This window comes from Pseudophryne corroboree, chromosome 2, assembly GCF_028390025.1.
Source record: "Pseudophryne corroboree isolate aPseCor3 chromosome 2, aPseCor3.hap2, whole genome shotgun sequence".
Taxonomy (NCBI): Eukaryota; Metazoa; Chordata; class Amphibia; order Anura; family Myobatrachidae; genus Pseudophryne; species Pseudophryne corroboree.
Window position 1 is genome coordinate 110,025,965 of NC_086445.1, and position 18,559 is coordinate 110,044,523.

Here is an 18,559-nt window from a genome sequence, read left to right on the forward strand (position 1 = left end):
ACACACACATGCTTCAGTCAGGTTTCAAAGTTACAATCTGTGTGGAAGTGATCACCCTTTCATGTATTATGTACATATTTCTATGCAGCATGTGAGTGCAGCCCTGTCTCAGCCTGGGCACTGACTGTGTATCAGGGTGGGCACTGACTGTGTATCAGGGTGAGCCCTGGTGAAAGGATCACAGTCACTGTGTGTCAGCAGCACCCAGGCACTGTGTGTTACTAGTGACAGGGACGGACCACGCCCTGCGTCCTGATTGGTTGCTCTCACACCTCAATGACATTCCTCGCAGCTCATTAGCCCTGCAAACTGTCCATCAACAGGCGTGTCCCGGCTGCAGCAGGTGCCGCGGTGTAAAGTTTGACATTTACACAAACTGTCCCCGCCCGCAGCGATAATGTGACTTGCAGTACCGGGGCCTGAGCAATGCAGGACCGGTGATTACCGCACAATCCGGTAACTGCGCCCGTCAGCGACATGACTAACCCGGGCACTGACCGGCTGGATCTCAGCTTCCTAAGGGAAGAGGAAGCCAGCCAGATCCTGGGTGTACTGGAGCGGGACGAGCAGCTGAGGAGGACGGACAGGGAGAGACTGTGGTAAGAGACTGATGTGTGCATCAAGGTGTATGGGAGGGGGCAGTGGGCATCACTGAGGGCAGGAATGGGGCAGAGAGCAGATAGTAGCCGGGCATCGGTAATGGGGCAGAGAGGAGATAGTAGCTGGGCATCAGTAATAGAGAGGAGATAGTAGCCGGGCATCAGTAATAGAGAGGAGATAGTAGCTGGGCACCAGTAATAGAGAGGAGATAGTAGCCAGGCATCAGTAATAGAGAGGAGATAGTAGCCGGGCATCAGTAATAGAGAGGAGATAGTAGCCGGGCACCAGTAATAGAGAGGAGATAGTAGCCGGGCACCAGTAATAGAGAGGAGATAGTAGCCGGGCATCAGTAATAGAGAGGAGATAGTAGCCGGGCATCAGTAATAGAGAGGAGATAGTAGCCGGGCATCAGTAATAGAGAGGAGATAGCAGCTGGGCATCAGTAATAGAGAGGAGATAGTAGCCGGGCACCAGTAATAGAGAGGAGATAGTAGCCGGGCATCAGTAATAGAGAGGAGATAGTAGCCGGGCATCAGTAATAGAGAGGAGATAGTAGCCGGGCATCAGTAATAGAGAGGAGATAGTAGCTGGGCATCAGTAATAGAGAGGAGATAGTAGCCGGGCATCAGTAATAGAGAGGAGATAGTAGCTGGGCATCAGTAATAGAGAGGAGATAGTAGCTGGGCATCAGTAATAGAGAGGAGATAGTAGGCGGGCATCAGTGATGGTGCAGAGAGGAGATAGTAGCCGGGCATCAGTAATAGAGAGGAGATAGTAGCTGGGCACCAGTAATAGAGAGGAGATAGTAGCCGGGCATCAGTAATAGAGAGGAGATAGTAGCTGGGCACCAGTAATAGAGAGGAGATAGTAGCCGGGCATCAGTAATAGAGAGGAGATAGTAGCCGGGCACCAGTAATAGAGAGGAGATAGTAGCCGGGCACCAGTAATAGAGAGGAGATAGTAGCCGGGCACCAGTAATAGAGAGGAGATAGTAGCCGGGCATCAGTAATAGAGAGGAGATAGTAGCTGGGCACCAGTAATAGAGAGGAGATAGTAGCCGGGCATCAGTAATAGAGAGGAGATAGTAGCCGGGCATCAGTAATAGAGAGGAGATAGTAGCCGGGCACCAGTAATAGAGAGGAGATAGTAGCCGGGCACCAGTAATAGAGAGGAGATAGTAGCCGGGCATCAGTAATAGAGAGGAGATAGTAGCCGGGCATCAGTAATAGAGAGGAGATAGTAGCCGGGCATCAGTAATAGAGAGGAGATAGCAGCTGGGCATCAGTAATAGAGAGGAGATAGTAGCCGGGCACCAGTAATAGAGAGGAGATAGTAGCCGGGCATCAGTAATAGAGAGGAGATAGTAGCCGGGCATCAGTAATAGAGAGGAGATAGTAGCCGGGCATCAGTAATAGAGAGGAGATAGTAGCTGGGCATCAGTAATAGAGAGGAGATAGTAGCCGGGCATCAGTAATAGAGAGGAGATAGTAGCTGGGCATCAGTAATAGAGAGGAGATAGTAGGCGGGCATCAGTGATGGTGCAGAGAGGAGATAGTAGCCGTGCATCGGTAATGGGACAGAGAGGAGATAGTAGCCGTGCATCGGTAATGGGACAGAGAGGAGATAGTAGATCAGTGATGGGCAGAGAGGAGATAGTAGCTGGGCATCAGTAATGGGGCAGAGAGGAGATGGTAGCCGGGCATCAGTAATGGTGCAGAGAGGAGATAGTAGCCGTGCATCGGTAATGGGACAGAGAGGAGATAGTAGCCGGGCATCGGTAATGGGACAGAGAGGAGATAGTAGCCGTGCATCGGTAATGGGACAGAGAGGAGATAGTAGCCGGGCATCGGTAATGGGACAGAGAGGAGATAGTAGCCGTGCATCGGTAATGGGACAGAGAGGAGATAGTAGATCAGTGATGGGCAGAGAGGAGATAGTAGCTGGGCATCAGTAATGGGGCAGAGAGGAGATGGTAGCCGGGCATCAGTAATGGTGCAGAGCGGAGATAGTAGCCGTGCATCGGTAATGGGACAGAGAGGAGATAGTAGCCGGGCATCGGTAATGGGACAGAGAGGAGATAGTAGCCGGGCATCGGTAATGGGACAGAGAGGAGATAGTAGCCGTGCATCGGTAATGGGGCAGAGAGGAGATGGTAGCCGGGCATCGGTAATGGGACAGAGAGGAGATAGTAGCCGTGCATCGGTAATGGGACAGAGAGGAGATAGTAGCCGGGCATCAGTAATGGTGCAGAGAGGAGATAGTAGCCGGGCATCGGTAATGGGGCAGAGAGGAGATAGTAGCCGTGCATCGGTAATGGGACAGAGAGGAGATAGTAGCCGGGCATCGGTAATGGGACAGAGAGGAGATAGTAGCCGTGCATCGGTAATGGGACAGAGAGGAGATAGTAGCCGGGCATCAGTAATGGGACAGAGAGGAGATAGTAGATCAGTGATGGGCAGAGAGGAGATAGTAGCTGGGCATCAGTAATGGGGCAGAGAGGAGATAGTAGCCGGGCATCAGTAATGGGGCAGAGAGGAGATAGTAGCCGGGTATCGGTAATGGGACAGAGAGGAGATAGTAGCCGGGCATCAGTAATGGGACAGAGAGGAGATAGTAGCCGGGCATCGGTAATGGGGCAGAGAGGAGATAGTAGCTGGGCATCGGTAATGGGGAAGAGAGGAGATAATAGCCGGGCAGCAATAATGGATAGAGATATCTGGTTACTGGTTAGAGAGAGATTGGGCAGAGATAAGAAGTAAGCAGTACCAGGTGATGAGGAGATGTCACACAACAGCCCCCCAGGGATTTCTGTGGTTTACAGAATGGAAGTTTGGTTTATCAGTATTGTGTGATTGAAATGAAACATAAAATTGGTGTTCTTTATCTTTCTTCCATTGAAAACGTTGTACTTGGAGAGCAGAAATGGTTCCTAGTCATGCTTCATTTCACAGAATTGTGTAAACACAGTGACAAACCACGCACACTGAAAAGATATAGGACTGTGTACATTTCTTGTGTACAACCTGCAGTTCCAGATGACAGCTGTGCTATGCACTATAAATATTTATTATCCCCAGGGCACGCCAGTAGTCCAGGCATACAGTATGCTGGGCAAACCACTCAGGAGATTTTCTCCAACTCCCCAAAACATTTTGAAGCCGAAATATATTATTATTATTATTATTATTATTATTATTATTATTATTATTATTATTTACAAAAGAAAAGTCCCACCTGCATGTTTTAGATGTGCAGTATACAAAACAATTGTCATTACTTATCCTTATCAGTACAAAGAAGAACACAGTACATCTGGCACAATAGAAATTTGAGGTTCATTCTTGTTTTGAGTCAAACATTGAATATTGGAAGCTATCTCCAGTTATCCCTACAATGTTATTTATGATTTAGATTCCAGATTAGGGATACGGAGTTAGACTCATGTGCACTCAGCTTACTCAATAGGCTAAAATGTCACAAGAATGATGGGATTTAAACCACACCTAACTAACCCTTTATGGGCTGGCCAGACAGCAGTCAAGAGAACATTATGTATTTTTTAGTAAGAAAAGGAATGTTTCCGCCTCAAGCTCTCACGAGCAGGGCCCTCCCCCCTCATTTAGTTTCCCACCATTCCTTATACCATCATCTTCTTCCCATTGCCGGCAACAACACTTAAGCTAGGCGTTCAGCTGGTGCTACTATTTGGGTAGTGTGACTGCATACGCAGCACTGCTTATTGAGCTTGTATCCCATGCTCAGCAGTATGTGGTACTGTGAGTCTTTTGTACTTTTGTCTTGTTTTGTTTCATACCTCCCAACTGTCCTGATTTTCGCGAGCCAGTCACGTTTTTTCGGGACTGTCCCACCCGCGGGCCGCAGTGCTGCTTTGCTTAGCAGAGCAGCGGTGAATGGACGCTGTGCGTATGCGCACAGCTTCTATTCACAGGTGACAGAGGGAGAGGGCATTATGCCAGCAGCTCAGAGAGCGCTGGGCATGCCCCATCAGTGACGGTAAAAGGGGCGTGATTTGAGATTGCGGCTCTGCCGCGAGGCCACTCCCCCTTTCAATAGGCCATGCTCCCTTTTCTGGCGCGCGTGCGCCGGGGTCCCTCTTTTTTTCACTTTTAAAAAGTGGTCAGTATGTTGTTTGCGCTGTCCCTGCTCTTGTACTTTGTGAGGCGCTGTGGAACCCTTGTGGTGCCACATAACATTTTTGTACTGTGATAACCCTTTTTCCACCAAAATCCCAGGTCTGTCCCTGGATTTTGTCTTACCCAGCTTAGACCCCGTTTCCGCTGCACCGTCATTTCTTTTTTTTCCATGGACACCTCTGTTTTCACTGAACCCGGGTAAACCTAGCAAAACCTGTGGATGCCATTAAAAATGGCCTTTATTCAGGTCACATACTGGCAAGCCTATCCAAGCCTTCTCCAGAAATGTGCCCAGCACCTTCTCTCTCCAGACCTGTGTTACCAGTGCCCAGCTCTCCACATACACCAGGCCTGTGTGCACCCAGCTCTCCTTTCAGGCCCGCTCTGTGCCCAGTGCACAGCTCTGCCTGTGCACTCCTAGCTCTCATTCCAGGCCCTCTCTCAACAGCCTCTCCCAGCGTGGACGTGTCTCCTCTGGCCTCTGGGTAATCACATTAGCAGCCAGCACCCTGGAGGGACCAGTCAGCACCTTTTTGCATTTGCCTGGGTAAAAAAATCCATGTAAGAGCTGTTTCCATTGCAGTCTTAATGGGTTTTACCCGCTTAGAACCCTGCTTGACACCCTGGAAGAAATCATGGGTCAGTAGGCCCTGGATTTTTTCCTTCGAGCCCTTAGAGCTTAGAGCACTAACCCTAAACCTGTAATACCGATATTGTGACTACATACCTGCTGTATGTTTATAGCGCCATATTATGCAGTGTTTTACAGATTGCTGTAATCAGTCTCTGCCCCTATAGAACTCACAGTCTAAATTCAAGTACAAAGTACATCTCATGGGGGGTAAAGACCCCAGAAATGTGTACTGTCTCACTTGCGTCACATATGGGGCGGGATGTAATGGTGTCCAAGATAGCTGGAGGTGCGGGATGCCCGATGATCTCAGACTTTTTTTTTTAAAGGGGCGATCACTTAGAAGGCATGGTTTTGCCTTGTAAGTGACTGCCTCTTTAAAAAAACGTCCGAGATCGTTTGGTATCCTGCACCTCCGGTGATTTTGGACGCCATTACATCCCGCCGCTGCTCTGACAGAGAGCATTAAATGCATCCATGTGAATTGCACTATGCAGGCAGCCAGAACAGGATAACTTTACTAGCGCTGTGATCCCTATGGCCTAGTCATGTGTGTAGCCGGTGAATTACCCATTTACAGAGTGGAGGGACAGGTGTCATACACGGCTTCGGTCACCAGTTTATGTGACTTCCATCACAATTATTATCTTAGGGAGGTGAGATTGTAAAGTGGCAATTGAAACAAATATATATATAAATATAACATTATGATGCTATTTTGTTACTGACTTTACAACAGGACAGGAAAAAATGGCAATTAACGATGTGTGTACTAGTGTAATAAAATGTATACCAGCATGTAATTAAAGGGCTATTTATATGCATAATTATATAAACTACATCCATCACTGCAGAGTAAAATTGTGTGCAATTAACTAGTTACCAAGAATGAAAAAGATACAGGGGGTCATTCCGAGTTGATCGCTAGCTGCCGTTGTTCGCAGCGCAGCGATCAGGCTAAAAATCGGCATTTATGCGCATACGTATGCGCCGCAATGCGCAGGCGTGTCATACGAGTACAATGAGCATCGTGGATTTGCACAGAGTGTAACGAACATTCCAGTCGCACGGCCGAACGCAAGAAGATTGACAGGAAAGGGGCGTTTCTGGGTGTCAACTGACCGTTTTCAGGGAGTGCTTAGAAAATCGCAGGCGTGGCAGAAAAAACGCAGGCGTGGCAGAAAAAACGCAGGCGTGGCTGGGCGTTCGCTGGGCGGGTGTGTGACGTCAAAAGCCGTCCCTCCGATGTTAGATCCAACGCACACGAAGAGTAACTACAGGGCTGGTCTTGTTTTACACAAAATGATTTTGCAGGCGCTCTGCTGCACAAGCGTTCGCACTTCTGCAAAGCGAAAATACACTCCCCGGTGGGCGGCGACAATGCGTTTGCACAGCTGCTAAAAACTGCTAGCGAGCGATCAACTCGGAATGACCCCCACTAAGGGGGACTTCCACTGGGTGCAAGGTTTTCATCGCAAAAAAAACATGCGGGTCTCAAGCCCAACATTGGATTACTGTGGATATGCGCGCTCCCGATACCCGCAGTACCCAATAAAAAAAAAAAAGTGCACACAGGATTTTTTACTTAGACAACCCTGCAGTGCGAATAGAAACCCCCAAACTTAATGGTCCGGTGGTTTTCATGGCTCCCAGGGATCTCCCTTCCATCTTCTCACTGTTGAGGGGGCTGCTGGCAGATGTAGTTTTCGCACTAGCTTCTTCTGGGGGGTGGGGGGAGTCACAAACACATGGGGGTCACACACACACTGACAGACACTTATACACACTCACAATACTTACCAACAGACACTGCTGGAAAAGATCGGGTCCAGAACAGCTGGAGGAAGAAGACGCCGCTTCTGAAGTTGAGTAATTACCGACTAATTAAGTTAATACAAAACTTCCAATTGCTTAATTAATCCTTGGGGAAGGGGTGTGCCTCAAAGGTGCCAGAGCAGGTCCCGCTGATTTTTCCTAATAATAACAATTTTAGGGAATATCAGACTTGCTCTGGGGGTGCTTGAAAAAAGATGCAGGGATATCTATAGGAATCATGAGTCTCATTTTCTCTCCTGCAATTGAATAGGAAAACCCTGCAGCTGCAGGGAAAACCCTGCATTGATGATTTTTTTTTTTTCAAATCTACCGCACACAATTGAATTCCCTCCTAAATATTTTTAATCTGTGAAAGTGTGGCTACCACAGTTCAAGAATCCTTATTGTTTTTTTTATGTAGGTACTTTCTGTTATACTGTAGAAGAGTGGATCTCAAACTTTTTTTCTGATACACGGAAGAGTGCCGTCCACATACGTGACGCAAAAGTTTAAAGATCTAAATATAAATATAAATTATTGTACCCAAATCTCACACTCCCAACTGTTTTTACCTTCCAAACCCCCTCCCCCTTCTCCGTTCTCTGTAACCATTGTATTTTATTTACCTTAGGACTCCTTTCCGCTTCATTTCCTCCCAGTCTCCCATCTTTCTGAGTCTGTGGCTGCCTGCTTCTTCTCCTCTCTGTGACAGATGTCATGATGCTGAGACATCTGCACTGCTGCTCCTAATTGCCTGTTCCCAGCTCCTCTCTCTTATGCTGCAGGAAGCCAGGGTTTTTGACAAGCCCATGCAGTATCCATAGAGGCAGGAGGAAGAGCAGGAAAGCACACTCTCCTCCCCTTCTGATTGGCCAGAGCACATCCTGGAGCCAGGGGAGTGCGGGAAAACACACTCCTAACCTTGCTCTACTAAGTGGCAAGAGCACGTTCCAGAGCAGGGGAAAAGTGGGGTAACACACTCTCACCCCCTGGCTATGCTGATTGGCCAGAGCACACCCTAGAGCAGGGGGAAGAGAGGGAAAGCACACTCTCCTCCCCTTGTTCTGCCTGATTGGTCCAAGCATGTTCTAGAGCAGGGAGGAATGTGAGAATCCATGCTTTCCTCTCCTTGCTCTGCTGTTGACATTGAAACTGCTGCTTATATTTTGTAAATATTATGCTGAGAATTCCACTGATAAGCACCACCTCCATTACCTCCACTTCCACTGATAAGCACCACCTCCATTACCTCCACCTCCACTGATAAGCACTACCTCCATTACCTCCACCTCCACTGATAAGCATCACCTCCATTACCTCCACCTCCACTGATAAGCACCAACTCCATTACCTCCACCTCCACTGATAAGCACCACCTCCATTACCTCCACCTATACTGATAAGCACCACCTCCATTACCTCCACTTCCACTGATAAGCACCACCTCCATTACCTCCACCTATACTGATAAGCACCACCTCCATTACCTCCACTTCCACTGATAAGCACCACCTCCGTTACCTCCACTTCCACTGATAAGCACCACCTCCGTTGCCTCCACTTCCACTGATAAGCACCACCTCCGTTACCTCCACTTCCACTGATAAGCACCACCTCCGTTACCTCCACTTCCACTGATAAGCACCACCTCCATTACCTCCACCTCCACTGATAAGCACCACCTCCATTACCTCCAACTCCACTGATAAGCACCACCACCATTAAAACTGGCGATCAAAGGGTTACTGCCAACAATAGAACTGCCTGACTTTGCCTCCTAAAACTGGTTACACGTCTTTACAATCTATGGCCCGAGTACCCGATATCGGGTGAATGGGTCGATGATTGTATAGGTGTGTATGCTGTACCGTTGCAGGAGCATTAGCTGATAAACGGCTTTTAATGTTCCCGCAATGGCAGGGATTGGGAGGTCGCATCTTATGTACTGATTAATAGCTGTCAGGCCGACCTCTGGTTCTCATAGAAGCCCTGGTAATACCATCACCAAATGACATTAGCAGACCTGGTGGGCATGGTACAAAATACATTATGGCGGCTCCAGTAGTGTCTTCTGGGCGGAATGTGACCTCTTCCCCCGCAGCCTAACCCTAACCTACATCCCCCGCAGCCTATCTCTAGCACTTCCCCCACAGCCTAACCCTCCCTATAGCACACTAACCTCCATCTCCCGCAGCCTATCCATAACACTCCCCCCTACAACCTAACCCTGTTTCCTGCAACCTAACCTCCATCCCTGACAGCCTAACCCTATCCCTCCCTGCAGCAACCTAACCCTAACCTCCATCTCCCGCAGCCTATCCCTAACACTCCCCCCTACAGCATAACCCTCCCTCCTGCAATCTAACCCTAACCTCCATCCCACACAGCCTAACCCTCCGTCCTGCAACCTAACCCTATCCTACTCCCCCACAGCCTATCCCTAACACTCCACCTACAGCCTAACCCTCCCTCCCGCAACCTAAACCTAACCTCCATCCCCCGTAGCAATCCCTAAAATTCCCATCCACAGCCTTACCCTAACCACTATCCCCCGCAGCCTAACAATAACCTCCATCCCCCGCAGCCCAACCCTAACCTCCATCCCCCGCAGCCTAACAATAACCTCCATCCCCCGCAGCCCAACCCTAACCTCCATCCCCCGCAGCCTAACAATAACCTCCATCCCCCGCAGCCCAACCCTAACCTCCATCCCCCGCAGCCCAACCCTAACCTCCATCCCCCGCAGCCTGACCCTAACCTCCATCCCCCGCAGCCTGACCCTAACCTCCATCCCCCGCAGCCTAACCCTAACCTCCATCCCCCGCAGCCTAACCCTAACCTCCATCCCCCGCAGCCTATCTCTGACCTTCATCACCCGCAGCCTATTTCTAACCTCCATCACCCACAGCCTATCCCTAACCTCCATACCAGCACAGAGTTTTTCACCAAAGCTACTGGATCTTTCCTAAAGAATTCACATATTTTTTTCTCGCATCCACAGAGCAAGTCTGATTTTTTTTCCAAAAGTTTTTTATTGACAGGAGGAATTAATAACAAACAGTGTATGTATACAGTACAAATATACACGGTAGAAACAGGATGTTTCAACAGCACCTAACATCAGTCAAGGGAAGATGTACAAATCATATAAGGTCCAAATATACTCAAAGTAGTATAGTAAGGAGAGTGCCTATGCAGATATGCAGGTATAACATGCAAGTATAATCCTGACCAGATGGTATTCAAAAGGGAGCCCCAGAGTCAAGGACTTCTAAATTATACCATTTGGTATACTGGAAGCATTCCGTAAAGCTTCTTTAATTAACGGTGACAGGGTGCAAACATATGGGAGACATATATTAAAATACTTTTCTGTTAACTTTTCTTTTTGTAACGTGGTGTCGGTCCAATCTAAGTGAAACAGGTGCGAGATTCTGGGGTGTAGTAATGAAATGGAAACGGGGTCAGCAGAAATCCATTGGGAGAGTATCGCTTTTTTTTGCGGCAGCGGCTAATTTGATTAATAAAATACGGTTCCCTTTAGACAATTTAGTGGGGAGAGACTTGGGGTAAATGCCCCAGAATGCCCAGGTTTTATCATTAAGAAAGGGTATTTTCAAATCATTTGTAATATATAATTGAAGAGCGTGCCATAAGACCTGTACTTTTGGGCAGGACCGTAAGCAATGAACAATATCAGCGTCTGGTGAGTTACATTTAAAACAATGGGACGTAGGTGCGGCACCAATGAGGTGTCTTAATTTAGGTGTGACATAGGCCCTATGCAGTATTTTCTGATGCATGTACGTGGTGGATCCTAATGTCTTATCCAAAGATATATTAGCATCCAGAATGGCTTTCAATGTGAGTTCTGGGAATTCTAGTTTCCATCTCAACAAACCCCCAGTGCCAGAGTCCAGATCAAGTAAGGGTCGTGAGTGGGTGTGTATAAAGGCAGTAGAGAAATGACCACCCGGGTCATGGCGCAATGTGCCATCTACAGCATTAGTCTTATCAGTCATGGTTAAAGTGGATAAGACCCTCAGTACATAACTACTTGCCTGTAAAAAGGGGAATAAGGGGATCAATAAAGATGGGAAGCGTTCCATGATCTGAGAGTGCGTGAGCAGGTCTAAGGGGGTCATTCCGACCCGATCGCTGGCTGCAGTTTGTCGCAGCGATCGGGTCAGAATTGCGGCAGCGGCGCAGTGTGCCGACGCATGGCAGCTTTTGTTGCCTAGCGATCACCTCTGAGACAGAGGTGGTCGCTGGCCGTTTAGGGGGAGCGGGCCGTGGCGGCTGCGTGACGTCTCACGCAGCCGCTGCGGCCAGTGGCAGCGACAATTAACTCCCGGCCAGCCGCAGGAGCTGCGCTGGCCGGGATTTACTCCTCAAATACAAAGGCGCGATGCTTTTGTATTTGTGCGGAGGAGGGGGGGGGGGGGGCGGACTGACATGCAGGGCGGACTAGCCCTGTGCTGTGCGTCCCCCCACATGTTAGGGAAGATGATTGTAGCTGTGCTACATTTAGCACAGCTACGATCAACTCGGAATGACCCCCTAAGTTCCCTTTATTTAGAAATTGATGGACGTACTTAAGGCCTCCTTCATAGCACGTATGAAAAACATGAGAGGTGTTATGCGGTTCAAAATTGGGAATACCCCAAAAAGGTAGAAATAAAGACACCTGTTGTGATATCTTAAGTATACATTGTACCGTCCTCCATGCTGTGTGCCTAGATGACAATAGAATATTGTATTTTATAAAGTCAGGTATGGAGTGCGGTGAGGCATGTAATAAGGACACCAGGTTCCAGGTAGGTACAAAGGTTTGTTCTAATTGTAAGTTAGCATAAACGTTGCGTCCGTTGATCCAATCCAAAGCAACTCTGTAGTTAGCTGCCATTGTGTAAGTGCGCAGACATGGTATATTAAGACCACCAAGGGATCTTGGTTGGCGCAGTTTAAATAAAGAAAATCGTGGACGTTTGCCCACCCAAATAAATGTTCTCAGTGCCTTGTCCCTGATTTTTCTTACAATCATTATCTTTAGGAAAAAGCATTGGGACTTGCACTGGAACCCCTGCCCTCCCCCTATCCCCCGGACACCGCCGGATTAATAATTAAGCAATTGGAAGTTTCTGAAGCTCTGTCTTCTTCCTCCAGCCTGTCGGGATCCGGCCTTCTGCAGCAGCGATGTTTGTGTAAGTACGTGTGATTGTGTGTAGGACCTCTGTCAGGTGTGTGACACACCACTGTGACACAGGTGTGTGACACACCACTGTGTGTGTGATCACACCCTCCCCATGTGTGTCCAGAGGCAGCAGCAAGGAGAACTACATCTCCCTGGTAGCTACGGAGACAATCTGTAACAGAGGTAAGTATCCAACTTTTTTTTTTTTTCGGTCACACTGTGGTATTTTCAAAGCAGAAAACCCTGCGTGCATTTTTTTTTCCATTGTATACCATGGGTATTGGGAGCGTGAATCCAAAATTGGGTGCAAGGCTATTTTGCGGACAAAACCTTGCACCCAATTTAATACACTCCCCCCCCCCCCCCCTTCCCCAAATCTACTGGATAAATCGCCGGAATTGCGCCGGTTACTGCAACTCGCAGGCTATTAATGTGGACCATAAATGGAAAGTAATTACATAATGAATGCGTCCTTTCTATATCTATAAGCCACAGAGTTCTCTACGTGTTTTATTTTTTATATATATATATATATATATATATATCTATATATATATACATAGAAAAAACAATTCCTGAGTGCGCTAAAGTTCTTGTATAGATTGAACGGAAGTCCTTCCAAATGGATATATGTTATACTGTAGAAGATGGGGTTTTCTGGATTCCTACAGTGGATAACCCTCACCAAAAAGTCACCCAAACAAACAATTAGAATAAAATTATTTAATAACAAAATGAATTCATAAAAAGCCTTATACAGAAGGTCTTATGAACTATTGTACATGAAAACAAATTATTTTATGATTCCATAAATATCCAGTAGGTGATATGGATATACGAACTCCCTCACCTTAACAAGGTGTAAACTTGGTACAAGGGAGCGTTATCCTCAACTGGATTACTGATTTGTAGCTGATAAAATATATATATGTAGCATTTTTGATGGTTTTACATGTTAAACATTTACATTTTCTTGTGGGGTCTGTAACAATTTGCACTGGCTGCCTCTACATGAATACTATTTAAAGCACTGGAAGAATTTGATCATGTCTGTAGGGTATTCTGAGCTGTCACCGGTGGCAAACACTTTACCACAGCTTCAACTGGCTCTAAATATAATCAAATATGACAGAGAAAGAAAAGATACTGTATAAGCAGAAGGAATGCCTAGTGATAATGAGGAGCATGTACATAGTATAAAATGCTCCCATAAATACACTAAATGGACAAAAGTATTCGGACGCCTGACCTTTACACAGCGGTGCAAGTATGCGGGTGCGCTCGGGTACGAAGTACCCATAAGAATTTGGCAGCGGGTACTCAGTACCACCTGCAACACACTTTGCCATTACCACAATTATAATGCACCACAAAGCAACAAGACCATGGTGCTTGGCAGCATGACGGCTCCTCCCACTTTGTCAGGGTTACTGGGAGTGCGACAGTGGCTGTATTTTCCTGTTATAATGGAGTCATTACTATATATTGTTATTAAATTGGGGGCATTACTATATATTTATATTATACTGGAGGTATCACTATATATTCCTGTTATAATGCAGGCATTACTATATATTTCTATTATACTGGAGGCATCACTATATATTTCTATTATACTGGAGGCATCACTATATATTTCTATTATACTGGAGGTATCACTATATATTTATATTATACTGGAGGCATCACTATATATTTCTATTATACTGGAGGCATTACTATATATTTCTATTATACTGGAGGTATCACTATATATTTATATTATACTGGAGGTATCACTATATATTTATATTATACTGGAGGCATCACTATATATTTCTATTATACTGGAGGCATTACTATATATTATTAAATTGGGGACATTACTATATATTTATATTATACTGGAGGTATCACTATATATTTCTATTATACTGGAGGCATTACTATATATGTTTAGCCTTGCCTCCAGATTAATAAAAAAAAAGGGGCTGTCGTGGCCACGCCACTAGTGTCATGTAGCCACTCCCACTAGCAGCATGTGACCACGCCCCCTCGACACATGACTACGCCCAATTTTCGACACTAAGAAAATATTTCTACTTGCACCACTGCCTTTACACCAACAGGGTCTGTAATGATATTGTATTCAAATACATATACTTTAGTATGGAGTAGCTCCCCCCCCCCCTTTTGCAGCTATAACAGCGGGATCCGGTCTGAAGATCGACAGTGTCTAGGTCGACAATGTTTAGGTCGACCACTATAGGTCGACAGTCACTAGGTCGACATGGATGGAAGGTCGACAGGGTTTCTAGGTCGACATGTGCTAGGTCGACAGGTCTAAAGGTCGACATGAGTTTTTCACATTTTTTTTTTTTTTTTTTATTTTTTCATACTTAACGATCCACGTGGACTACGATTGGAACGGTAAAGTGTGCCGAGCGAAGCGGTAGCGGAGCGAAGGCACCATGCCCGAAGCATGGCGAGCGAAGCGAGCCATGCGAGGGGACGCGGTGCACTAATTTGGGATCCCGGTCACTCTACGAAGAAAACTACACCAAAAAAAAAAAATTCCTCATGTCGACCTTTAGACCTGTCGACCTAGCACATGTCGACCTAGAAACCCTGTCGACCTTCCATCCATGTCGACCTAGTGACTGTCGACCTATAGTGGTCGACCTAAACATTGTCGACCTAGATACTGTCGATAAAACGAACCACACCCATAACAGCTTCCACTCTTCTAGGAAGGTTTTCCACAAGGTTGAGGAGTGTTTCTGTGGGCATGTGTGCTCATTCATTCTGTAGTAGAGCATTTATGAGGTCAGTGTCACGTCCTGGGTCCCTGTGTACTCAGCTGATGGTTTCTGGGATGTGATCACGGAATCGGACTGCCACACTAATCTAGGAGGACGAATGTAAGACTTCCTCATGCGTTGCTAGACCGAGTGTTGGCGAGACCTGCCCAGAGGCGCGGAGTCTAACCCATTAGAGGTTTTCACCAGTGACCCCCTCCCATGGGGATTTGGGTTTTGCTGCTTCCGGAAGGCAGGTCGCGGCCCCCTGGACAGGTACTCGGAAATAGCTGAGGAATCTTAAAAAGAATTGACTAGTGGCAGACTGAAAAGTGAGAGAGTCTCTGGAGAGGTTGACACTTGAAGAAATGAATGGTACTTGACTGATAGCACATGGTACTTGCGAACAGGTGAACTTGAGATACTTGAAGAAATGAATGCAGCTTGACCGATGGCACATGGTACATGTGAACAGGTGTACTTGAGATACTTGAAGAAATGAATGCAGCTTGACCGATGGCACACGGTACTTGCGAACAGGTGAACTTGAGATACTGGAAGAAATGAATGCAGCTTGACCGATAGCACATGGTACTTGCGAACAGGTGAACTTAAGATACTGGAAGAAATGAATGCAGCTGACCGATGGCACACGGTACTTGCGAACAGGTGAACTTGAGATACTTGAAACAGTGGATGATACACACAAAGAAATGCAATAGAGAAGCATGTGGAAACACAGGATGGAGCCTGGAACCTGGAGCTTCAGCGTACAGCAGCATGCACTGTAGAAAGAAGAAGTTGTACAGGCGACTTCCTGTTCCCAGGATCCTACAGATATACCCAGAGACAGAAAGTCATTAGATAGAGTAGTCAGCTGAGTACTTCCAGGACACCCACTGGATATCGCTGTGGTCAGCTGACACTGAACATGGCTGCCAGCATTCTGTAGACTCCAAGTATTCCCAAACAGTGTGATCTAAAAATGAAAACAAGAGCATGTATCATGGTCCCGACCGGCACTGCAGCTGACGACTGACAGTACTCCTGAGCCGCGGAAAATGGCATAAATGTAAGAAACTGCAGACTCTAGTCCGAATGCTGACAGTCAGGCACAGATAATGGACGAGTAGGCCTGGCTTGCAATATCCATTCCAGTTCATCCCAAAGGTTGAGGTCAGGGCTCTGTGCAGGCCAGTCAAGTTCTTCCACATCAAACTATGGGGCAGATGTATTAAGCCTGGAGAAGTGATAAAGCAGTGATAAGTGGAAGGTGATTAGGCACCAGCCAATCATTAAGGGTTTGAAAAACGACAGGAGCTGATTGGTTGGTGTGTTATCACCTTATACTTATCACTGCTTTATCACTTCTCCAGGCTTAATACATCTGCCCGCATGTCTTTACAGTCCTTGCTTTGTGCACTGGGGCACAGTCATGTTGGAATAGAAAAGGGCCTTCCCCAAACTGTTGCCACAAAGTTGGAAGCATAGCATTGTCCAAAATGTCTTGGCATACTGAAGCATTAAGATTGTCCTTCACTGGAGATAAGGTGCCTTGCCCAAACCCTGAAAAACAACCCCATACTATTATTCCCTTTTCCACCAAATTTCACAGTTGGCATAACTCGCCCATCTGACTGCCAAACAGAGAAGCATAATTTGTCATTCCACAGAACACGTTTCCACTGCTCAACAGTCCAGTATTGGTGTGCTTTAAACCACTCTATCCGACTCATGACATTGGACCTGGTGATGTGAGACTTGCATGCAGCTGCTTGGCCTTGGAAACCCACTCTATTAAGCTCCCACCGCGCAGTTTTCGGGCTTTCATTAATGCCAGTGGAAGTTCGGAACTCTTCAGCTATGGAATCAGCAGAGCGATGGCGACTTTTATGCACCATGTGCCTTAGCAGTCGTTGATCCCGCTCTCTGATTTTACGTGGTCTACTGCTTTGTGTCTGAGTTGCTGTTGTTCCTAATCGCTTACACTTTCTAATAATATTACTTACAGTTGACCGTGGAATATCCAGCATAGATGAAATTTCATGATCCGTCTTATTGCAAAGATGGCATCCTAGCACAGTACCATGCCTGAACTCACTGAGCTCTTCATAACGACCCATTTTGTATCACAAATGTTTGCAAATGGAGACTTCATGGCTAGGTGCTTGATTTTATACACCTGTGGCAACGGGTCTGATTGAAACACCTGAATTCAGTAATTAACAGGTGTAGCCAAATACTTTTGTCCATATAGTGTATATATAAATGTATGTGAACCAGCTGCAATTAACTTGTTTTTTGATTCCATAGATATTAAATATTTGCTTTATTACCTGGTGTCACATAATGATGCTTTTTCCAACCAAGCTTTCTGAGGTCCACCTAGCAATGAGACAGCGTGGTTCTCCTGTCACACAGGAAGCTTCTATATGGCTTATATATGTGCTTTGCTTAGTAGAAAAAGGCGGCTTTGTAACCCTAGCCCTATGCTAGGGGATGTTACAGGGTTGACAATAACAATGTTGACATAATGTCAACAGTTATGATGTTGATATGCAACATGTCAACATTAGGGTTAGGCTGCGGAGGGTGGTTAGGTGTATGCCCACATACACCTAAGTGCCAATTCCCCAATCCGGCCGGAGCCACCGATTCGCTGACTGGATCCACAGTCAGGGATGATAGGTGATCTGTCGAGGATTCAGAGAAATTAAACATGTAAAAAATGCCCAATTTTCAGGGAATTGGGATATTTAACCATGTTTAATATTCCCGATTCCTCGACCCAGCCACCAGGGAAGTGGCAATATGTCGCTGATGTATGGGAGCCACTAGGCACTAGAGCGTGGGTTAAGTTTAGGGATAGCAAAGAAATACTTCTAGGAACACTGAGTATTGGGGGTCTGACCCGAAAGTGACAGTCACGTGACCTTCGGGACCCGGAAGACACTGTTGCAGCTGGTAGGAGAGGGTACATCACCACTGGGGCACCAGGGAATATATAACATTCTAACATATTGACGTTTCATCGCTGTCTACATGATGACTGTCCACATATTGTACCCAACCCCTATACACTATCTACTGGCAGACCCTAATTACTCTCATGCCCACTGACTTCCATTGGACATTTGTTAAGTTACTTGATATTTTGTAATGGTCCTACATACTGGGGGCCACCTTATTCCGCACAAATGGGGTCCAGGCTGCTGCATCTGACAGCAAGGCATTAAGGATTGTTTGAACAGTAGTGCTTAAAAATTGTGAACCCTTCAGAATTTTCTAGACTTCTGCTGAAATTTGAGCTAAAACTACCTCAGATTTTCACACGTGTCCTAAAAGTAGTTAAAGAGAACCAAATCAAACAAATGAGACAAATAAAATA

At 46.5% G+C, this 18,559-nt stretch overlaps 1 protein-coding gene across 1 annotated transcript in view; it reads left to right on the top strand.

Moving 5' to 3' along the window:
• The first annotated feature begins 361 nt into the window (after window positions 1–361).
• EXPH5 (exophilin 5) overlaps window positions 362–18,559 on the top strand; it is a 159,067-nt gene continuing 140,869 nt past the window's right edge. Inside the window, exon 1 of the mRNA XM_063951596.1 lies at window positions 362–599. Coding sequence (XP_063807666.1) covers window positions 478–599 — 122 coding nt within the window. The 5' untranslated portion in view covers window positions 362–477. The remainder of the gene's footprint in view (window positions 600–18,559) is intronic.